The 25272-nt window shown below is 37.8% G+C and overlaps 1 protein-coding gene across 6 annotated transcripts in view; it reads right to left on the bottom strand.

Moving 5' to 3' along the window:
• The window catches only part of MUSK (muscle associated receptor tyrosine kinase), a 91846-nt gene that overhangs the window by 43287 nt on the left and 23287 nt on the right, over positions 1–25272 (bottom strand). For 3 of the 6 annotated variants that reach the window (XM_081573916.1, XM_081573923.1, XM_081573945.1), the window contains exon 5: positions 24804–24945. In XM_081573916.1, the coding sequence (XP_081430042.1) occupies positions 24804–24945 (142 nt within the window). Of the gene's footprint in view, positions 1–5465; positions 5496–24803; positions 24946–25272 lie in introns of all 6 variants that reach the window. The other 3 variants (XM_081573960.1, XM_081573950.1, XM_081573934.1) reach the window with 2 other exon arrangements.

Raw genomic sequence — 25272 nt, 5'->3', positions numbered from 1 at the left:
CAACCCAGGGATTGAACCCAGGTCTCCCACATTGCAGGCAGATTTTTTACCTGCTCAGCCACAAGGGAAGCCCAAGAATACTGGAGTGGGTCACTCAGTATAACAGGGTCTAGTTTCATCCACCTCACTACAGCTAACTCAAATGTGTTTCTTTTTATGGCTGAATAATATTCTATTGTGTGTGTGTGTGTGTGTATACAACTTCTTTATTCATCTGTTGATGGACATCTAGGTTGCTTCCATGCCCTAGCTATTGTAAATAGTGCTGCAATGAACACTGGGGTACTTGTATCTTTTTGAATTGGTGTTTTCTCTGGGTATATGCCCAGTAACCACAACAGTTTTAGATCAGAGCTCTGTGGCAGATGATTATGAGTTAAAACAAAATGTAAGCTTGAAATTTTTTTTTTTTTTACTAGCAGGCAGTATTTACAGCCTGAAAAATTCCATGGCAAGAGGAATAGCAGTCATCATGGTGGTCAGTAGGGTCAGTTTCAAGAGCGAGTCACCTGTAGACTCTCCCAGGGCCCCATGCTTAGAGGGCCCCATGCTTGGTTTATTTTTCTTCTGCCTGTGTCTTAAAAAATTATAAGTGCTTTTTGAATGAGGGGCCCTTTATTGTCGTTTGCAACCAGTCCACAAATTATGGAGCCAGTTCTGAGAGCCTGGTAGTCAGGGCTAAAAATGCTTGCTTAAAATAGAGAGTGAAGGCTGCACTTCTGCTGGAGTTCCAGATAAACAAGTCTCTAAGGTGAAATGGAAAATTTAAAAATTATGAATATGCTGGATAGGTTTATAGGAAGTGTCGATCAAGACTAGATGACAGAGGCTATACCCACTGGAAAGTCTAAATATCTCAAGAGGACAAGCCAGCTGGGAGGCAGTGTACATTGCCTTCAGAGTGACAAAAGTACTCCATCTGACCACCTGGTTGAGATTTCTCCCAACTCTGTCCTAATTCACAGGTTGTGAACCCCTGACAACTAATACAGAGTGATGGGCATCTGAGTGCGAGTCCACCCAGGGATTCTCTTCCTTTCTGATGTTTTCACAAAGATAATGGAGACTTAGAATACACAACATAATTGAGTCCACATTCATCATTTGGCTGAAATAGCTCTTGTAGAGGTTAGGGCTATACTTGTGTGTCCAGAATTTTGTGAGTGTGAGACTACTGTGATGATCATCTTATAGGTTCCATTGCCTCTGAGAATCTGGAAAGAAAAAAGGCAGGATCCTTGAGAGATTGAGAGTAGGATTATTTCAATTCCATGAATGCTGGAAAAGTGTGGACAGCAGCTGCTAAAGATGACACTAGTCATTGTACCCTTGAAACTGAGTGAGAAGCTTCTGGCTGAAGACGAGAAGCATAAGAAACTGGAAAAGTATGAAATTTAGATTTTTTTTTCTGCTTTAATTTTCAAAGGCAAGAATTTTCATCTGGGACTTTAAGTTCTTCCTGGAAATTTAGTAATAAGGGAAGGTTTATTTATTTATTTATTTTGTAATTTATGGCTTTTGCTTTTATTTTTGGCTGGCATTACATTATTTGGAGTATCATTCAGGCTCTTTGTAAAACCTCTGATGACCTATATTGCACAACGCAGCTAAGAATTATGTGAGATGGTAAATAAAACAGTTCATTATCATTCTAGAGGTCAACATAGGCTTGGAGTTCATTTAATTAATGTGCTGCCGTGCCCCATATCAGAAACTTCTGGTTCAGTGAGGCACAGGAGGGTACAGAAAAGACCGCTGCTGGCACTGCAAGTGACTTCATGAATGTAGGGTTGTGTTGACAAGATGTTGGTCTCCTTCTTCACGGGGACAGATATACCCTTGGTTGACCATGGGTTTCATTGTTAAGCCTTATGGGATAAGAGGAGGGGAAAAGGCCAGGAAGTAAAGGGAAGCTGGCCTTTCCTGTACTCCCACCTTCTTGCCAAAAGATAAAATAGAGTGAAAGTGAAAGTAAAGTCACTCAGCTGTGTCCGACTCTTTGCGACCCCATGGACTGTAGCCTGCAAGGCTCCTCCGTCCATGGGATTTTCCAGGCAAGGGTACTGGAGTGGGTTGCCATTTCCTTCTCCAAGGGATCTTCCCAACCCTGGGATCCAACCTGGGTCTCCTGCATTACAGGGAAACGCTTTACCATCTGAGCTACCAAGGAAGCCCATGAAAGTCATTCAGTCATGTCCGACTCTTTGAGACACCATGGACTATACAGTCCATGGAATTCTCCAGGCCAGAATGCTGGAGTGGGTAGCCTTTCTCTTCTCCAGGGGATCTTCCCAACCCAGGGATCGAAGCCAGGTCTCCCGCATTGCAGGTGGATTCTTTACCAGCTGAGCCACAAGGGAAGCCCAAAAATACTGGAGTGGGTAGCCTATCCCTTCTCCAGCGAATCTTCCTGACCCAGGGGTCGAACCAGGGTCTCCTGCATTGCAGGCGGATTCTTTACCAACTGAGCTATCACGGAAGCCCATATAAAATAGAAACCTGCCTCTTTTTTTAGTATTGAAGGATAGCTTTCACCTTTCTTCCGAGTTTATCTCTCTCAAAGAAGACAACAAACAGCTTTTGGGTTTTGACCCAACTGTCTTCTTCTCATAATGTTTTCTTGACCCATCCCCCTCACACCACATCATAATTTGTGTTTTTTTTTCTTTTTTACAGTTTTAAAAAAATTTTTTTTTTTAGTTTTTAAAAAATATTTATTTATTTTTAATTGATTGATGATTGGTTTACAATATTGGTTTGATTTCTGTCATACATCAATATGAATTAACCATAGCTATACATATATCCCCTTCTTCTTGAATCTCCCTCCCATCTCCTGTCCACTCCATCCCTCTAGGTTATTACAGAGCCCCAGTTTGAGTTCCCTGAGTCATATAACAAATTCCCCTTTTCTGTCTCTTTACATATGTTAATATATATGCATCCATGCTACTCTCTCCATTTATCTCACCCTCTCCCTCTTCTCCCCGACCCTTGTCCATAAGTCTGTTCTCTATGTCTGCATCTCAATTGCATAGTTTGTGTTTTGGCTGTCTCTTCTCATGGAATGTAAGCATCAGAAGGGTGGAGCTTGCTTTATTCATTAACACAAGCTGATTGATAGGTAGATGATTGATTCATTGATCAATCAGTCCCGAACCCTGTATGGTACATGGTGAGCACTCAATAGATATTTGTTGAATGAATGAGTGACTCCTCTGATTAGTGAAATTGGGCAAAGGAACTTGTCTATGTGATGAATATCTCAGTCCACTTTGAGCCGTCTTTCTTCCAGCTATCCAGTGAACAAGAAGGGTATGGGGTTAATGTCCCATAGGTAAGTCCCCCAGGTCGGGGTTTCTCCATCCTACAACTCCAGGTGAAAGGTGGAGGTGTGGGGAGGAATCGGAAGTTACATGAATCTAATTTTTGGATGAAGGGAGAGAAAGCTTTCTTTTTAAACCTACCTTTATCAGCAATAAAGCTGATATTTTTATACCCATCAGTATTTGTTACCAGTTCCAAGCATAAAAGGTAATGGGACGGGGAAAGAAATTTCAGCACACTTATCAAACATAAAAAACAAAAATCCAGTTGCCATTAAAAATAAACGTCAAACTGCTCCATGGATAACAATACCCCTGTAATAATAAACTTAAACATAGTTCAATAATAAACTCCCATTTCTTCAGCAGTAGCCACAAACTGAAAATTCATTTTAAGTCATCCATTTTAAAAGTAATGTGATAGGCTTCATATCAAATAAATGCCCCCTGAATATCCCTATGTCACCTTTTCTTTGCATGAAAGACAATATAAAAGTGCTTTGTTACATAAACAAGCTGTTTAGTAGAAAGGGCATGGAATTACTTGGTCATCTGGAAAATGTTGATAATTGTTTTGATATGGATTTTTAAAGAAAAAATTATTCAACTCTTCTTTCTGTAGATAGTCTTATCGTCATTCTCCAATTCACTGTGAACTCTTTCCCACTTGGTTTCCTGTGGGCAAGCACGTTACTGTTCATCTGCAACATGTAAAATAGACATGGGCAATCTATTCATCCGTGGGTTTTCTTTCATGGCGTCTAGTCCTGAGTTTTGGGCTTTACTTTCTCTGGGATAAGTTTACTTTAATAACTGCAGGTTGAGAATCCTGTATTCAAAATTGGACTTAAGCAGCCAGTGATTCCAAGTCCTTTATAACATAACCATATTGTATTCTCATTTCCTTTATCTCCGTTTCTTTTTTTCCTCCCTCCCTCTGTCTTTCCCTCCCTCCCTCTACCCTGCTCCCTCTTTCTTGTTCCATTTTTCAAAATACTTTCAGATATATAATAAATTTTGTCATTGGTTGTCATTTTAAGGGGTGATCTGAATTTGTAATAAGGAGATGGAACATTATTCACTCTGAAATTTCACTGGTAGTGTAATGGAAAGCCTAACAGGCAGGGGACCCAAATTAAATCTTGAAATTAATAAGTAGTTTGGCTTGAAATGAATTGCCTCTCTTTTCTTGGAAAGGGAGTAGGAAGAATATTTAAGTCCCTTGTAAATTGTATTTCTGAGCAATTACTTCAAACGATGTAATGAGCTTGCATGGATTTGCATGAGTTTTTTTTTTTTTTCATTCTTTCCTTCCTTTCTTATTTTCTAGCCTCTCTTAAAGAGATCTTTTGTTACTTGATTCAAACCAGCATTGAGAAGAGTAAATTGAAAACAAACAAAAACTGAAACTAAAAATAAACAAAAAAACCCCCATCAGGATCATACAGATGCAGGTGGAATGATTTTATCTAGATTTAGTTATAAGCAGCGTGATGTTTAAATAGGAAAACATCTCAGATACCTTATTTGAAATACTTAGATAAGGAGGGGCTGTTTCAAAGAATACCAGCCTAGGGTTTATTCCTCAAGCCAAACTGTATTATATGAGAACTTGTGAATTTCATCCAAAATATACAAAAGTTAGAACAGTTTGATTGATTTGGTTTGGTTTGGAGCAGCTATGTAATACTTGTCCACTTGAAGTAATAACAATAAAAATCTAAGCTGTCACCTTGACATTTTTAGAAGTCTCCAAAGATTGTAACACCCTCACCTCCTGTCCCCCCACCCCCAAGGCTTTTGGTCAGAGGAACTTTCCGTTCTAGTCTGTGTGACATTTATATTCTCATGCTGATTTATGTCATTTCATTTTGTTTGCATTTTCAGAGTCTAGGATACAAAGTTTATTTCTGTTCATTCAAGCTTTTCTTAATACACATAAATCCTCAATAACTATATCATATATAAAGCAGCCCATCTAATAACACTGTTAAATGCTGAATTAATATTCCCCATATGTCGTTTGTTATTTCCTTATAAAATCATGGTACTCAGAGTTGTTTGTAAGGTCAGAGAAATAAACAGTTGAATAGAACCATACGTTTATAAAAGAAGCAGTGCAGAAAGAAAAAAAAGTACCTTTAGTATCTTGCTCAGGTTCACTCTCTTCTATTAATAGGAACAAGACAAACAAACACACAAACAAAAACAACACATCATGAAAAGGAAAATCTTTGAGCACAGAAATGTTACTGTACACGATGAATTAGGACCTGCTTGTTTCTTATTTCGATAAGAAACAAATGCAATCAAGGGAAACCACTGACCTTTTAAAAGCAAACTATTAGATGACATAAACTTTCAAACTATTGCTTTTAGTCAGGCAGTACCACACAGAAAATGAACTACAGCATACCCAACAACATAGCTCATTCATGCATTTTAATTTCATCATTGACAATTACCCTTTCTTTCAAGGCAACAAACTGCCTACTATTCTGATAATAGTAGTAGTGATTGTGTTTCTGCTTGTTAGTATGGCTTCTCCTCTTATGAGGCCCTGCTGTGAAGGCAGTGATGTTGAATCTGGGATCTCAGCTATCATTTCTATGGCAATAGACTCCTGTTGTGGTAAACAGAGGATTAGGGGGTTTCTGTAGAACAGAGCCTACAACCAAGAGAGATTCTCTCCTCTGTATTGATTCCCAGAGGCTGCCCAGAGAGCAGAGAGGAGCTCATCTTTATCCTTCAGGGAAAAAAAACGGTAAAGCAAGCTACAAAGAAAAATATAAAAATGTCTAAATTGGGTATATGGAATTGAGAAATTTTCAATTTTTAAAAATCCTAGAAAACAGACAACCACCGAATTAATTGTTCCAAAATGTTTAATACAACCAAATCAGAGATAGATCCTACACGAAGTTCTATCTTTCTATCATGAAGATGTATTTTGTGTCAATTTAGACCTTTCTTTTTTTTTGTTGATGTGTAGTTAGAATAGACCTTTCTTTGATTTAGTGATAAACCAAGTGCAATATTTGTTTATAGTATAAAATAGCAATGCTCTTGTTAATCTACTTTTAGTAATAGGAATACATTGGTATCGTTCCTTACAGATTATGGGTATTTTCACACATGTTGTACATTATCTCACTTAACGCTAGCCGTTTCCCTGTGATGATACATACCTGATATTATTCAGCCCATTTTTCAGACAAAGAATCTGAAACTCACAGATTCGCTGCAGATGCAGAGCCAGAAATGCCTCTCCAACCTTCAGACACAAAGTTTTCTGCTCTACCTAGCATCACAGCGAGAAAGCTTCATTTTCATACTTAATGCCCAATACTCTCAAATTTAGGTGAACTTATAATTTCCCAGTTAGATTTTACTCTGTCAAGTCCATGACACATTCTTATTTTATTTTTTTTAAAAATATCAAGGTCATATTGGATAAAAATGAGATTTTTCCATACTAAAAATTGGTCCATCTGGACCCTAGGAAACTGCAGATTCCCTGCTTGGAACAAAGACCTTAATCAGAAGAAATAAATGAAGGTCCATAGTTGGACCAGATTGGGCCTGAAAAATTATACCTGAATATCTTTGGGTTGAGCATGTCTTTCTAGTTCCTTAGCACAACTGTGCTTATTTCTAAGCTTGTGGGGGTTTTGGGGGGGAACAACTGTTTTCTTGGAACCAGCAAAATAACTATGGGTGCCTGAGATGGGCAGGGGGCTTAGATGGGAACATTATGTATCTGTGTTATTTGACTGCTATATCTCCAAAATTTTGCTCCACTAAAGTTGCAGGGCCTCAGTAAGTTTTGAGAACCTTAGTTACTCATCTGTTACACTAGTCTTTTTAGGGTTCTAGAGCAAGTGCAGGTAAACCCTCAGCCTCCTTGTAATTTTACACCAATGGCCTTTTACTGGACTGGACTATATTTTGAAGTAGACTCTGAGGGCAATGCTGATTTTTCCTTTGCTGCCTTTCACTTTTTTGTTGTTATTGTTGCTCATTTTGCTTGATTTGTTTGGAATTGGAAGCAGTCTTGAATGAACGCACCCATTTCCTCCACTGCAGATGTGTAGAACCAACTCAGGGGATCAAAAAAGCTCTAAGATTTGCCATTTTCCTGAAAGAAAGTTCGGAAGTCCCACCAGAAATTAAACTTTCATATATCGACTCTCAAAATTTCTTTTTACACACAAATTCAAATATGCATCTTATGTGTTGTTGTCCTGGTCGTGTCCGACTGTTTTGTGACCCCATGGACTGTAGCCTGCCAGGCTCCTCTGTCCATGGGATTTCCGAGGCAAGAATATTGGAGTGAGCTGCCATTTCCTTCTCCAGGGGTTCTTCCCAACCCGGTGATTGAATCTGCGTCCCCTGCACTGTGGGCAGATTCTTTATGTATATAAATATATACATATTTTTATATGCTATGTATTAATATATACACATATGTACACACATTCACACACATGCACACATAGTTGAGGTTACTTTAAATTAGAGAAAAATATGCAAGGATATTGCACACTATTTAAGTTTGCATACACTCACCCAGCGTATGAAATTATTTGTTATTTTAAGGTCAAACCGTAGTCCTGGTTTTACTGTGTATCCTGCTTGCCTATCCTACCACCATCCCTCTTGACTTCTGAACTGACTGTTTTACCTCTTATCAATTTTACATACATTCTGTTTCATGGTCTTTATTTCTACTTAATTGATAAATTCTCTTTCAATTACTATATGTGTAATGCATCAGTCTTGTCTTCCAGCGTCATTTGTAATCTTTGTGGGGTGGAGGAGGGAGCAGAATAGCATACTTTACTTTTGTTGTGTCATTTTTTCCCCTAAAATCCAGCACAGCCTCTTGTAGAAAAAGGAAATACTTTGAAGAAAGAGTTGGATAGTGATTCATTTTCCTTCTCTGCTTTCTTGGGATTGTTCAGTAGAACATTTACAATGGAGAGTCTGAGATTTCTCATATTGGAATAATCTGAGATATAATCAACATCCAAGTTAAACAGTATATCCATCATTTTCTTGAATAGTTTGATTTATGGAGAACTTAGTTTCATCATATCAACCCATTTTAAACAGCTGTGTTTAAAAAAAAATGTACATATATATCCTGAATCAAACCAAAATCAGTCTCCTTATAATTACTACCCACAAGACCTAGTCCCTACTTCTATCTACTGGACAGAAATGAAAATAAAATCCATCAAATATTTTCATTTTTCCAACATGCTAACCCCAGTTTGCCATCCTGACTTCCCAATTTTGAACTGCTTAGCTTTCCTTCTTTTCTTAAGTTATCCTCTTATCTGTGGTGCCTGAAACTAAAACTAACACACCTAGAGTCTCACAAGTTCAGTGAATAGCAAGACTCTTTCTAAATACTCTACCTCTATGAATATAAATTTGCACAAGTTTTTATTTGCATTTCATATAATGACGCACTTAGGTCATTGATTCCACTGAAAGTCAAGAATATCCAAAACTCATTTTTATATTTGCTCTTATTAAAGTCTATCTCCTCAGTTTTGAATGTGTATCTGTGTGAATATGACTTGATTCTAAGGTAAATTAAGTTTTTCCTACTCAGTTCACTGTATTAGTTGATGGGAGAAGAAAGCTGGGGGTGGGGGAAATGTATTGTTATATGGGAGGAGGGAAAGCCGTCAAAGTTCTCTAGTGGAGATAAAAGGAATACATTTAGTAAATTAATACAGGTCACGTAGATCTTACAGAAAGAAAGAAATGAAACCAGAAGAGAAAACAGGCACACGTGTGAGATGATTTCCATCCTTCTGACTGCAAGAAAGAGGAAAGTCAAGAAATAACAGGGATTTGGCCACCTAGACTTGAAGGCTCAATGGAGGCTGAAATAGTACATTATTTGCTTTTTGTAGCATGACATTTATAATTTTCTTCTTGGCCAATATCCTAAGAAAATCTCTGACCATCTGGTACTGTAAGAATACCGTTCTAGGACTTTTTCTAAGAACATAGCCAGAAACTGGGAAATCAAAATAATATTTCCTTTCAGTGTGTACAGTACCCCTATAGGAAACCAGGCAGGCGGATCTGAGTTTGGGTCCTCACTCGACTGCTTACTAGCTGTTCAATCTGTGCTATAGCTCAACTCTGAACTTCAGTTTCTTCTTGCAGAAAATGCAGAAAATGTCAACCCCCAACTTGTAGGATTATGGAGAAGATTAAGTAAAATGATCTGTACGAAAAAGTTAATATAGCAACTGACACATAGCTAGAAAGTATTGAAGGCTGACTTTGAAGCCATCTCCTCTTGCTCTTCCTCCCTCCCTTCTTCCCTCCCTCCTTCCCTGCCTTCCTTCCTGTTTCTATCTCTATGGTGTCTTCCTGACTGACGACAGCTGTTCTTCCAACTGACTTCAAAGGTAGAAGGCTATTTTATGTTATTTTAAATTTCAGTCTTCCTTAGCAGCCAGCATCCCCTATATTGTAGGTGTTAAAAGCATGAGCTTAAATCCTTTCCTCAATTGTCTGAGAAGAATCACGCTAGAAAGAAAAATTCATTCTTCAGATCCTGTTATTAAAACATAGATGCTAATCAACATTAGACTATTTGAGTCTATTCTTAAGTAGGTTAGATGTCTCATCTAGCATTGTATTTTCAGAATTATGGAGTCAGAGATGCCTCTTAGTAGACAACCACCACAAAGAACTAGAAAGGTCATTTTAATTTTTAATTTTTTTACTTAGAGAAAAGTGGCTCAAGGGTGGTTGAAAAGTAACCATAGTGAGACTCTGTGGTACTTTGTTTCTGAACAGATTCTTTTGTCTTCCAATCATTAAAAGAAAGCTTGACAATAGTAATGATAAACCTAAGTAAATACCTGATTTTCCTTTCCTGACTTCTTGATGGCTAAAGCAAAGAAACTCGATCCTGGTGTGCTGCCACTGTTTATATTTCTGTCCCCTTTGAAGCTGAGCAATGCATAAAGAGGTTTATCCACTGTGGCTCCATCCCTGAAGGAATTGGAGCACAAGTTCCTTTAAAAAAACATACGCAGTACCCTCACAAACAGTGACTCCCTCCTCGTCATCAGGCTGGCCTGCCTGTGACATTCCTGTTCTCTAAAGTGGCTTGGGTCGGGAACATTTCTGTGGCCTTTGAGATGATAACATTTTCTTAGCTTGTAAATATGGATGATGAATGATGACTGTGAGTAAGACGTGTTTACTAAGGAAATCAGGCAAGAACCACACAAAGTTAACTGGTTTTGATTTCAGTCCTAGATGTAACGAGAGCAGTTATTAAGAATATTTTTGTTAAAATGGTCCTGAAAATATATTACAAGTTTAACTGTAAGCCAAGAAAAAAGTTGAATTTCGGCTCTGATTCACTTTTTTCATTCTTAAAATAATTATTTTCTGGTTTTAATGGGAGGAGATGCTAAACTGCTCAATGATGAAGACAGAAGCCATTTTTGGTTTACCCTTTCCAAATGTTTTTATTTGGGAATAAATTTAGATTTACAGAAGAGTTGTAAAGAAAGTGGAAGAAAGCTCCCAGGTACTCTTCACTCAGTTTCCTTGAGTGTTAACATCTTACATAGTGTGTGTCAGTTGTGTATGACTCTTTGCAACCCCATGGACTGTAGCCTGCCAAGCTCTTCTGTCCATGGAATTTTCCAGGCAAGAATAATGGAGTGGGGTGCCATTTCCTACTCCAGGGGATCTTCCCAACCCAGGGAGTGAACCCAAATCTCTTGCATCTCCTGCATTGACAGGCAGGTTCTTTACCACTGGTGCCACCTGGGAAGCCCCATTAACATCTTGCGTAACCACAGTGTACGTATCAAAATCTTAGTTTACTTTGAAATAACATTTTGACCTAATCTTATGAAAACAAAGATACCTGAGCTCTGACAGCAGGCAAAGAAGCTGAAGTTTAATAAGAGCCAGAATTTTCAAAATATTTATTTATTTATTAGCTAGCTAGAAATTTTAAATGGGAAAAGAAGCAGTAGTTATAACCTTAATCTTAAGTGACACCATAATATCCTGGGTGTTTCAAGTGGCTTGGTTTGGGAACATTTTGGTAGGCTTTGAAATGGAATTCTGGATACCCCAATAGGGCCATAGAATCTCCAAACTGTAGGTTCCCACGCCAATGAGATGGTAGATATAGATTCATTTTAAAATTATGTCCAACAAAAGATGACAGAGAGTATAAACTCAAATAGCTTGTGAGTCAAACTGTAGCTCATTCTGGTTTTCATAGCACCTCTGGTAGGTACTAACCAAACTCTCTAGACCATCTTCGACTTCCTGGTTAGGAGTTGGTGTCAGCCTGTGCTTGCATGGTAAATCTGCATTTTTTTTCCTCTCTCACTGATATATGGTCTGTAGCATGAGCTGCTGTTCATCAATCAAAGCCCTATTGGACCTCATCTCTCAAAGCTTTCCCTGAGCTCTCACTGTCTCCTCTGTCCTGTGTGTGTATCTTGCCCAAACTTCTATTGTTGCTAATACATTGAACTCTAATTATTGTAATTCCTATTGTAATTCCTTGGTTGCATGTCCATCTTTCTCACTAAATTTGGACACTTTTCAAGAAACGAAGCATGTCTTATTTATCTCTGTATCCTTGTGCTGTGTGTTTAGTCGCTCAGTTGTGTCTGACTCTTTGTGACCCTATGGACTATAGCCTGCTAGGCCTCTCTGTCCATGAGGATTCTCCAGGCAAGATTACTGGAGTGGGTTGCCATGCCCTCCTCCAGAGGATCTTCCCAACCCAGGGATCGAACCCAGGTCTCCTGCTTTGTAGGCAGATTCTTTACAAGCCGAGCCACCAGGCAACCCCAAGAATACTGGAGTGGATAGTCTATCCTTTCTCCAGGGGATCTTGCCGACCCAGAAATTGAACCAGGGTCTACTGCATTGCAGGCAGATTCTTTAACAGCTGAGCTACCAGGGAAGCCCCTGTATCCTTGGATTTACCTCTTTTCATGGATTATAGTAGGTACTCAACAAATGAATAAATTTGAAGCTATCCTAATATTTAACATGCAAATTCTGAATAAGCTAACTCTCTCCTTGAATTGTTAAGCTTTCATCTGGAATAAAGACATTCCAGGTAGAAATTCTTAAACCAATGTTTCCTGAAGTGTGGTTCATAGACTACTTATGTAAGGATCACCTAGGAGGTTGTAAAAAGGCCTTAACAAAGACCCATCAGGTCTGAATCTCTGGGGAATGCAACCTAGAGCTGTGCCTTTTAATAAAATCTGTGGTTGCTTCTCATGTGCACTGATGCTTGAAAACCACTACCTTCAAGAGTTCCATTAGTCCATCAACTTAGTTATTTCCATCTCTTTCCATAGAGGTTTTTGAGCATAATCAATGATGTGATGGTAAATTAAATAATAACACGTTCATCTCAAGAAAAGGAGACCTCTTGTTGGTTTAGTGGAACAAATATTATGACCAAGCTTCAGATTGGACTCTGAAAAACATACAAGGTAGGGCAGAAAATAAAGTATACAGTTCTCACTACAGGAAGGAGAGCAAAATGCCAATTTCTCAAGAGAGACCATTTTTTTTTCTCCCCAGCCACTAAATTTTTAAAGCAGCTTCTCACTTAAGATGTTTTTCAGAGCAGTGAGTGATGGAATGATCAATATTTTCAAGAAGGTTTTTGGCAAACAGCTATTTCTGTAGTGAGCAAAATATGATGCAAGCTTGGCATATTGCACTAACCCTGCTTTGACTTTCATGTTGTTACATTATTTGGGTAGGGGACATGTTGATTCTGTATAGCCTCTTTCCAGTTTGCTGGTAAAGGCATATCTTCATACAGCACCTTAGACAAGCATCCTTACGTCATTTGGCACAATGGGGCTAAACCAAAGTTATTAATCTCTAACAAGTATCAAGAATCCCTGGACAAAGCATTGCTGATTGAGAGTAGATTTATATTCGTTGGAAGCAAGAGAAGCAGTTGGTAATATTGACATTCTATTTCTGAAATTTGAGAAGACTAACCAGCAATATTCTCTGGATAGAAGTCATCCAGCTTCATAACAATGTAAACAACAGACAACAATACCAACAGTCAGTATTTATCAAAGAGCTGGTAGACACATACACTGTCTACATGGTATCACGGCTCCTTTTAAGAACTCTACGCTCCAAGTTATATTGCACCCATTTCACAAAGAGGAAATAGACTCAAAGCTGCTGCTGCTGCTGCGTCGCTTCAGTCGTGTCCGACTCTGTGCGACCCCATAGACGGAAGCCCCCCAGGCTCCGCTGTCCCATAGACTCAAAGAGGTGACATAAATTACCCAACCTCACATAACTAGTAAGTGGCAGAGTCAGGATTAACACTCTGGTCAATCTGATGCTAAAGCATGCCAATGCTCCAGAATTCTCACCGACGTAGCATAAACATAGAGAAAGAAAAGACTGAAGAATGGGGTTATGAAAGATGTCCTGGTTTAGGGGTTAAGCCATCTTTGTTCTTGGCTAACTTGGGCAAAGTAATCATTTTTCTGGTCTCAAGTTTCGTTAACTGAAAATTAAGGGATTGAACTATAACTTCGAGGGCCCCTTTCAGGTTTTAAAGTGTATGGTTACTCTTCTGAAAAAACCAAAGTTAATAAAACATCAACTCTTTGAAATAAAAATTTAGTTTTTGCAATTGAACTTGATTGCTTCTACATCAGAGATAAAGATGGCATGTGAAATAAAGAGCTGTAAATGTCTTCCCAAGTGCTTAAGTCATTGCTTTTGTTGTACCAAAGTTTCATTAGTCCTAGAACTACATTGATGACTATTATTTGAGTGATTCCTCTGTGCCAAGCACTCTTGTAAGAGCTTTAAATGTAGTATCTGGGTTTATCCTTTTGCAACTTATGAGATAGGACATAGTATTCACCTTATTTTACGGGTAGGGAAACTGAGGCACTATGAAAGGAAGTAACCTACCTGAAGTTACACAAGTGGTAAATTCTGGAGCCAGAATATGAACTTAAGCAACTGGCTCTAGACTCTGGAGCCCAGACAGTTTTCTACAATCTAGAGCCCGTGTTATTAGCCAGTATACTAAGTTCCTTAACTTTTCAATTTCATTTCAAACAATATACTGTCAACATTATATCAATTCCATTATCTTAAACAACTGAACAAAAATCTTTGAAGCACATTTTTTCTTCAGAGCAATTGAAGAGAATCTAACTGTTCTTTACCTTGAAGTATTATATGTTCTGTGCATAATCATACAACTTTTTTATCCTTAGAGAACATTACTGACAACTCTTCAAATAAAGGACCACATCACCATTGTTTCTTGAATACATTACAGAACTTTTCAGATTAGAATGCAGCATAATCTCCCCTATAGTGGAAATCAATGGGTCAAACCCTTCTCTGAGAGCATGCACCCTATTAATCATGCAGATTTAATTTTCCCTATGATAGCCCCCAGGAATGTCAAAGGTTTATGCCTCTTTCTTTTCTTTGGTTTTTAAATACACAGTGTAATCATGACAGCAAATCAAACCTGTTAGTGGCATCAAACAGGTAGAACTGATGCCGGGAACAGGGCCACTGCAAATTTTATTAAAACTGCAATTTTTAAGAGCACAACACACATTGGGGGTTTAAATACCTCTCTCTGTGGCATTTGTCATATTAAGAGCTGCAGCATAAACAAAGGAAAAAGTCAATCAAATGTGTGTAAACATTACATGTTCACTTCTACTTTTCTAGAGGCAGTAAGGAAATCGAACCTCTGGGAAAGAAGATGGGCAGAAGTGTAACATTTCTGAAAACAGTCCTGATCTCTTAGATCTCTTGACATTTGCCTTGGGGTCATCCTATGTACATATGTATTTGTTTGGTCTTTTAGAATTCTACTTATTTTTATACTGTGTATGTCTGCAAAAAATCAACAACAGAAGCCTCCCACAGAGCAAGTCATTCCTAAGGATATATGGTGAAGCTTTTCAGATTGCAGAGAAAGGGACTGACAGCAGCAATAAGGCACCCTGACCAGTGTTGGGAACTCTTGCATGGGAGCCAATTAAATTTGCCAGGTGGCTCACCTTTCCTCCTTACTCCCCAAAATGCCTCTCCCAGGTGTGGAGACATGGGTCTATTTTTGAGGCCTCCTGCAAACAAGGAGTTGTTTAAACATTAGAGGAGCCTGCAATAACCCTCTGCCTAGAAGGGTTCTGTTCTCTTCTAGATCTGCTTCTAGGGCTCTCTCTTCCCACTGGTGGTCACTGACGGAGAACTCTTGGTTTTAGCCTCTCTTCTGCCCAGTCTTTTCCTTAACGGCTTAAAGCTCCAAGGGAAAATGAGGTAGTAATAGAAAATGCCATCACCAGGGAGCCCAATCCATTCCAGTATCCATCTATTTTAACTGGGCTCTCAAGTATTCTATACTCAACCAGTTTCTACACATAAAGCTTGATCTGTCTGAATGTTATAGTCACAGAATGCGTAAGATCAGTGCTCATCTCCAAATAAGTAAATCATTTCATAATAATTAAATTGAAGGATATAAGGGGACTCTAAGGGAAATATGTAAGAATGTAAGGGAAATATAAGAAAATCAGCTATTTGTAATTTTTAAAATAGATCTTTCCTATTGACTAAAAAAATCTCAAAACAATAATCTTTCTGTCTATAAAAAGACTAATTACATTATCATCTTAAACGTATTTAATTTCTGTGATGTTTATGAAACACATTTTTTAAAGGAAGAATATCCCTCAGGTCAAAATCAGGAAAGTAAAATAAGACTCTGGTACTTCAGAGGTCATTCATAGCCTCCCTTGATGGCAGCCTCTCCTTGATAACTCCAGCTCTGTCACTCAAATCATCATACTTCAAGGTGGTATCGCTGTGCCACTGAGTACTCAGGAGTACTGAGTACTCTGGAGTGCTTGGGAGTACTGAGTACTTGGGAGTACTCAGGGGAAAACTGTTTCAGTTAAAGACACGTAGGAGAAACAGCATGAATCCTTCTTTGGATGCTCACATGCCTAAGGTAGAACATGAAGTAGGTTGGAAAGAGAGACAAGGCTGTCTCTTGACTTAGAAGGTAATTTTTTCAGTAGGGCCCTGAGAAATTACTTTGTCCATTTTCAATCAAACAAAACTAATGCAGTAAGAATCCTTGTTCAGGGGTGGGGGGTGAGGGGTGAGGCTACATGGAATTATGCTGCTGGAAAAGATATTTTTACCTCTGTGAGGAACTAATTAAAAGAAGTGATCTCAACAGAAGCAACATTTGAAGTTAAATATAAGGAAATCTTTCTGGGAAATATGATTGATTCATCTTTGTTCTATAATTGTATATTCATTCTCATATTTGGAGACAGCTAAGCAACCTTCTTAGCTAAAGGGCAGAAGCCACAAATAAAGTAGGATTGCCTTTAAACTGGGCAAGACAAATCTCAATTCCTAATATATTGAAATGCATGATAAAGGAACAAGAAATTAGCCAATGCTTGTTGTAAGAAACCAAAGACTGGGAATTCAGTCTAAATATGGTAAAATATTTTAAAATGAGCACTTAGAAAATGAAACTTTCTATGAAACATGATATGTTTCATATTTCTCTGGCCCTCCTCTATCCTGCCATGAGGGCTGTCCTAAAGCCCGTTGTCACAGAGGTGCCTGAGAGAGGGGTTAGCGTTTCCAGGGGAAGAGCCTCCACAGTTGTGAGGTTGACATCTCTTTTCTGCCTTCCAGGCGAATATGGGGTCTGGGAAACCAAAGACTTCCCCACCAAGGGCAAGTCAACATACCTATATAGTTCTCACCCAGGAGTGCTTCACTTTTCTATGGAAACTTACCTTTATTTTGCCTATGAATCAATAACACCTAACCAAGTGTAGAAGATGTTCATTGAGAAATCAGAACCCAAATGGAATTTTAGGTGGGATCCTCCAAGCCACTGCAGAATCATAAATTTTAGGTTTCTGCTCATAAGTAAGAAAGAAGAGTCAAACGAGAAGAGAATTCACCACAGCTGCCACCCTCTGAACCTTTTCACTTCCTACTCCCTCTAATTGGCTCCCTTACTTTTTCAACTTACTGTCTTTATGGATTAATTCTTCCCCTAAGGAAATGGCAGTTTCCATGTTCTGTTTATTATGACCCCACCCTGAACATTCTTTGGTTCAGTACCCCAGTGTAGTGAATATCTAATCAATATAGGAATCAATTGCCTTTGACCAAACCTTTTCCCTCCCTGAATTTGTTCTAAAGCAGAATGGAGCAACAGAACTACAAAAATAGTACATTAAACCAATGAACAGAAAGGTTGATGTCACTTGATTAAAATAGTATATTTGGAAGAAGTAATTTTTTCCAAAGCATAAATACGAGCTTTCATTCTTTCTAATTATAAAAGTCTCTGTATAAAAGTTCAGCAAGTCTAAAGCTATGTAAAGTGTATGATGGAAGGTAACCACCCCTCATGTAATTCTGTATGCAGAGATGATGACAGTTAATAATCTGCTACTTCTACTCCAGTGTATGAAAGGGAAAGTTGCTCAGTCGTGTCTGACTCTTTGCAACCCCAGGGACTATACAGTCCATGGAATTCTCCAAGCCAGAATACTGGAGTGGGTAGCCATTCCCTTCTCCAGGAAATCTTCCCAACCCAGGGATCGAACCCAGGTTTCCCACATTGCAGGCAGATTCTTTACCAGCTGAGCTACCAGGGAAGCCCAATGTATAATATATAACATACTGTTCTTTGACTTACTTTTTTACTTATGAACACATTAATATTTCTAATGGATTAATATTTCTAAAAACTAGGATAGTGCCTTGTATATAGTTGCAAAGAGTCGGACACGACTGAGCAACTTTCATTTTCTTTTTCACTTGTACATGGTAACCACTATACAAGTATTAATTGTTAACAATAAAGACAGCTGATAATTATATTATGCTTTCTGTGTGCCAGTAATAATTCATGTAGTCACTACAACAACCTAAGAGGTAGGTGCTATTTTTACCGCTGCTTTAGAGATGAGGAAACTTAAATTCAGAGATAGGAAACATACCCAAGTTACATATATGGTGGATAGTTATAGAAGTTACTACTTATAGATTGATCTCATCCTTTTTAATGGTCCACATGAGTTTCATCACATAATGTCAGCCTCTTATTGATGCAAATTTAAATTATACTTAAAAATTTGCTGTTATAAACAACTTTGTGATAATCTTACTTTGGGTAATATACCATTATCCATCCACTGAATTTTAACTTTAGTCTTTATATTTTTCACTTGTTAAAATTATATTTTAATTCTTTATCAGACTTGCCTTTCTTCTTCCTAATGTATTTTTCTTTTTTGTTGTTTCTCCTTTTGTGTGTTTCATTTTAACATATTCATTTGAGAGTATTTATTATATTGTATTGTTAATTGGATTTCCTGCGGCTTAAATCTCTTTATGTATTGTGTTAGCTACCTCTCACTCAAGGCAGTTTGTTTCCTGTGGATGTGATAATTTTGCATTGTGAATGCATCCTCAGTGTGGCTTTATCTAAACCCTAACCTGTGTAAAGTGTTTTGTTTTTCAAAAGTATAAAGTGTTTTCTGTTGTTAAATTTTTGACCTGAGACTGATTTTTTCCTTTAAATTATAGTTTATTTACAATATTGTATTAGTTTAAGATGTACAGCAAAGTGATTCAGTGATTTTTTTCAGATTATATTCCATTATAGGTTAAAGATATTGAATGTAGTTCCCCTGTGCAACACAGTGAATCCTTGTTGCTTATCTATTTTATGTAGTTTGTTAATCCCTTACTCCTAATTTGTCCCTCCCTCCCTGCCTCCTTCTCCCCCCCCCCTTTTTTTTTTTTTAATAAATTTATTTATTTTAGTTGGGGGCTAATTACTTTACAATATTGTAGTAGTTTTTGCCATACATTGACATGAATCAGCCATGGGTTTACATGTGTTCCCCTTCCTGGACCCCCCTCCCACCTCCCTCCCCATCCCATCCCTCTGGGTCATCCCATTGCCTCAGCCCTGAGCATTTGTCTCATGCATCGAACCTGGAATGGTGTTCTGTTTCACATATGATAATATACGTGTTTCAATGCTATTCTCTCGGAACGTCCCACCCTCACCTTATTTTAACAGTAAGTTTGTTCTCTGTGTCAGTGAATCTGTTTCTGTTTGTATGTAGATTCATTTGTATTATATTTTAGATTTCACATATGACTCTTATAGTGTTTGTCTTTCTCTGTCTGACTTAACCTCACTAATTATAATATTCTCTACATCCATGTTACTGCAAATGACACTTATTTCATTCTTTTTTTATAGTCAGGTAATATTCCAGTGTATATATACCACATTTTCTTAAGCCAATTATTTGTTGATGGGCACTTGGGTTGCTTCCACGTCTCGGCTATTGTAAACAGTGCTGCTATGAATGTTGGGCTGCATGTATCTTTTCAAATTGGAGTTTTCATTTGTTCGGGATACATTCCCTGGAGTGGGATTGCTGGATCATATAGTAGTTCTATTTTTAGTCTTTTTAAGGAACCTCCATACTCTTTCTCCATAGTAGCTGCACCAATTTACATTTCTCTCAACAGCATAGTAGGGTTTCCTTTTCTCCACACCCACTCTAGAATTAATTATTTGTAGACGTTCTGGTAATAGACATTCTGACCAATGTGAGGTGATACCTCATTGTGGTTTTGATTTGTATTTCTGTATTAATTAGCAGTGTTGAGCATCTTTTCATGTGCCTGAGGGCCATCTCTATGTCTTCTTTGGAAGACCTAGGACTAGTTTGTATGTTAATTTCTCTAGCTGGGGATTCCTAAACTGGCTGTGCTGGCAGCGTGAATTCAAAATCAAGTATAATTGAGATATAGTCCTGAGTGTTGGATATTCATTCATAAGAAAACTTCATTTTTCTTCTTATGGAGAGATAGACAAGCCTCTGTATTGCCTTCCTTTGCTGATGGGTAGAATTTTGCTGGCCCACTTTTTCACTTCTATGGTTCTCAGCTTTATACAAGGTATCGATGCTAGCTTCCACTTCACAGGGGCACAAGAATTTGACTTCTGTCCCTTTAAGAGTCTTAAAATCTGACCTTACACATTACAGAAATGGGCACCTGTCTTCTTACGTGGAGGACAATGTCCAACCACCCCATGATCTTACTGCTCTGCTTTTCAAATTTCTATTCATTCCAGACTTCAGAAAATTTATGTTGTTTCCTTATGAGTTATAAAACTAACCTGGCATTTCTGAACATTTGTAGTAGGAAGATTTTCATGTTATCTTGTCTATCATGTTGCTGGACCTCTATGTTTGATCCCAGGTTTGTGTATTTAGTACATAAAGATCCCGTAAGTCATCATTTTAAGCATTCTCTCACAATATCCTCAACTTTCTTGCCCTCTTTTCCTTCCTGGCAAAGCTCCAATGTTTACATCTTGCCTTTGGATTTGGCTTTCTTCTTTTTCCGACTTATACCTATATTGCTGGGCAGCCCTGGAGGAAAAACCTAGAATGAAGCAAATTGCTGCCAGTCTGTGTTCCTAGTCCTGTTCTCTGCTGAAACCTGCATGTTGCCCAGCAAGCCTAGTTTTCCTGTGAGTCATTTCCCCCATTCCCCACAGCTATTTAAAAACCTCCTCATCCCTCTGCCCCCCTTTATAGGAGTATTTTCAGAAGATAATCTTACTTCCTACTTCCTACAGGAAACAGAGCCCATCAGAACAGAGCTTTCTCAAATTCCTTCCACCTAATTTATGAACTCATTTATACTGGAATACACCCCCTTTTTCCTTTCTTCCTATTACAACGAAGGAAGTTTCTTCTTCCTGTCTAAGTGCAATAATCATGTAATTTACCATTGAAGCCAGGATAGTTTTGAAAGTAAAAGAGGGACTCTATTAATAATTATTCTAGGACGACAGGTGTAAACCTTGAACAGGGTAAACTGGGTCATGTGGTCACCCCCATAAAATGTTTGTCGCTGGATTCATCTCTTTTACCTTCTCCAGTACCACAGTCCCTTGAATTTTCAGCCTCTCTCCTGTATATTCAAATTTTCCTTCTCTCTGGGTTCCTTCTCATAAATATTTTAACATTGCCAAATTTTTTTTAAACATTTCAATCTTTTTAAAAAGAGAAATTATGCAAAACCACACTACCTGTGTGCAAACGAGGCCTCCAATTATGCTCACTTTTAGACTCATCTCTTTTCTCTGCCAAATTTATTGGGAAAAAATAAATCTACATCTACTATCTCTCTTCTTCAGCTCCCATTCTCCTTCATTCACAGAATTCTGGCTTCTTCCCCCATCCCCATTCTGATCCCAGTCTTGACAGTGTCACACATGATTCTCCTGTTATTTAACAGAACAGACTGTACTCGTTATTACTCCATTACTTAGATGCCTCTATCTCTGCAACCTTGAGTGAGTTAGTTACCCTAAGTGTTCCTTGGTTTCCTAAAATGGTACAATGATAGGCCCTTCCTCACTGACTGTTAGTGAAAATTAAATAAAATAACCAGTGTAGCAACAAAGACCCAGTGCAGCCAAAAATAAAGAAAGAAATAAAAATTAATTTTTAAAACATGAAAAAAATAATCCCTATAAAGTGTTTAGTGTTTTAAAATGTTAGACATCACAGTGTTCATCCTCTTAGAAAGATATCCATGTTTGGTCATGGTTAAATTGGATTGTTCCATCAGTAATTTTGCATGTCACTCTTTGAACCTTTTAAGGCAAGGCAGAAAGGTAGAATCTTCTTTAATAAGATAGGATAACAAAGAGCCTATTTTTTTTTTTTTTAATTTATTTGACTGCTCTTGGTCTTAGTTGCTGCATATGCAATCTAGTTCCCTGACCAGGGATCAAACCCAGGCCCTTGCATGGGGAGCACAGAGTCTTAACTTCTGAATCACCAGGGAAATCCCCTAAAATATCTTTACATTGCCATTCCAGTGACCCAGCAGCCTGAGGATGGCAGTCTAGAGGGGGAACTTCACTTCCGTGTCCAAGGGTATTTCTTTCTTTCACCTTTGTTACGGCTGCTAAGGTTTAGTGAACACAGTAGTGTACCAAATCCAAATAAACTGGCAAGGTTAACCTCATTAGATGCTCACGACAGCAGACAAACCCTGTCTTTCCCTGGCATACCTATTTGCCATAAATATAGCCCAGCATCAAATAGCACTTACAGGGCTCTCGTTCTGATTTGCTCAAACTAATTTGCAGCGTTACTGACACAATACGTAACAAATGTTCATCTGTCCTGACTGACCCTGCTTCATCTTCAGCCCTCACAGTTGCCAAGACAGCAGGCATTTGGAGGCATATTGGGATTCTTCCAGTGACTTCTTAACTGCCTTTTTACCTGCTCTGAGTTATTGGTTTAATTGACCCTTCTTTTAAATAGGTCGTGTCTGTGTTATATCTTGTGGAAATGCCTCAACTATTTCTTTAACTGGAAGCCAACCTCACAGAGCTTCAAGAGCCCAAACAGATTTGCTGCAATATTTATGTTCTAATAGTAATAATTTTAGTTGATGGTATTTACTAAATGCATAGTATATACCAGCAGTTGTGCTAAGCATGTCATGTTTTTGTGTATATTGTCTACTTTAATAGGGACTAGAATGAAATAGAAATAGACATGTGTGCTAAAATAAGCTTATTACATCCTGGTAAAGTACCTTTAAATGATATTATGAGCTTTCAGTACTAGCAACTCGAATAAAATGTCTTGCATATATTAATTGTTAACACAATGAACATGAGTGTTTAAATGTTAGGAAGGAGAGCATTCAGTTTTACTGATAGGCATGATACAAAACTAAATGGCAAGGCAAGACTAAGCTGTGTAATCGAACTCCAACTAATGAGATTTGTGATAATTTTCTCTAGGCCGAAACTAAAGCAAACTGTTCCATTATCTTTGAAGACAGTAACCTAAACAATCAATGTTTTATGTTATGAATCAGAGGGCTCATATTCCATGCCTTGAAGAGAAAAATCTTCATGATATTGTTTATAAATGGCTAACATTTGTTCTGTATCCCTCCACACATAGTTCAAGGAAACACTGAATCCAGGCAGACATTCGTTGTGTCTGAAAGTGTGACCAAATGTGTTTGTATGTTTATTTAATTTTCACTCAGTGGGTTACATCAGGTGGTGGTTGCATTCTGAGCTTTAAATAGCATTGATCATTTAAAAGATATTAAATTCTAGCAGCTGTGCTAAAAATATATCCTTTTTATGTCTGACAACCATAATTTCCTCCAATTTCATTCCTTTCTATGAACAGTTAATGGAAATAAGATCATTAAAGCTATGAGAATATCTAGCTAGGCAATAAAGCTAATCTTACAGGAGCTAATAGAAAACTGTGATTGAGAAGGAAGAAATGTAGGAAGGAGTCAATTTTGGCTTAAGAGAAAGGTGACATCAAAGTAAGCTAGGGGAAACTGTGAAGCCTTTCCCAATTGAAATATAATTTGTGTCAATGTGTGATAATCACTTTATTGATCAGGTAGCAGTAAAGCAGAAAAGGAAGTGATAATTCTTATAGTTAACATTTGTTGAGTGTTTATAAAGGGCCAGACACTGTGCTAAATACTATTACTAGTAACTTATCTCGCTGAATACTCACAATAAACCCCACTTTGCAGATAAGGAAATTGAGAACCGGAGAGGTTAATTCCAAGGCTTAAAACAGGAAAAGGTGGAAAAAGTTTTGCACTCAGTTTCCTCACCTAGTTCAGACATGCTGAAAGTTTCTCTTTTTAAGCAAAATTGATATAATTTCATGTCAAGAGGGAGCTGATGACCAAATGGATAATATCCCTAGCTCAATCTGGATTCTGATTTCTCAGTGAAGATCTTTCACAACCAGCTGTTGAATTAATTGACTTCAGGGAACATTTTCAAAAATGTAAAATATCTTGACAGTGTAACTCATAGAAGTAGGACCATTTGGAGTTACACATTTTGAGTCAGTATTTTATTTTTCTTAACTTTTGTGACAGAATACAATCTGGAAAGAAGTTACATTTTTCTTTTGATACATTTTTAAGACCCCATCTTTCATGCTGAGAAAGATGAGTATCTTCAAATTGGTAAACAAGGGAGTGTTGTCCAAGCCAGGAAGATATTCTAAAATGGTATCCTATTGTTTTAGTACTATAGTCTGTTTCAGTCAATTAATGGAATATAGATAGAATATGACCTATTAAACAAAGAAACTTTTTTCCCCTCCTTTCAATTTTTGAGTGTTGACTTGATGGCCTAATATCTGGAATAATTGAGGGCACTAAACTCCCTACCACCTCTCTGTTTTGCAAGATGAAGTACAGCCTTCACAGTAGAGCGTGAGGCCTTCTGCTAACACTGTCGTAAGAAGAAACACAGCTCCTTACCCTCCACTTCCAGCTTCACCAGTTTGGAATATGCCGTCCCAAGGCTGTTTTTTGCCACACATCGATAATGTCCTGCATCTTCCTTTTGTACATTATGAATCCTTAAGCTCCCAGATTCAAGAACCGCAGTTCGGGAATTTTCCTGCCAGAGACAGGTACATGAATTTTACATGAAGCTGAGTCTGTCAAGGATATATTTGCTATATTTCATCAAATAATCATTATCACTCATCAGAAATATTATTTTAACATTTATTTGACATTTATTATGGATAACATACAATAATAAATGAGATAGTATAAGACTCCCTTATAAAAATAAATTTTAATAACAATACCATAAGATATAGTTATTTTTATTTTCTTTCAATACATGAGGACCCCAAGGCTTATTGGATATCCTAAATCAACAAGCCTTATTTTAGAATTTGATATCTAAAAAAATCACACCCAAGTTTGTTTGATTAAA

Source organism: Giraffa tippelskirchi, chromosome 1 (genome assembly GCF_054371585.1).
Source record: "Giraffa tippelskirchi isolate mGirTip1 chromosome 1, T2T-mGirTip1v1.2.pri, whole genome shotgun sequence".
NCBI classification, from domain to species: Eukaryota; Metazoa; Chordata; class Mammalia; order Artiodactyla; family Giraffidae; genus Giraffa; species Giraffa tippelskirchi.
The sequence above is the reverse complement of the archived record's forward strand: the minus strand, read 5'-3'. Positions and strand labels throughout refer to the sequence as shown.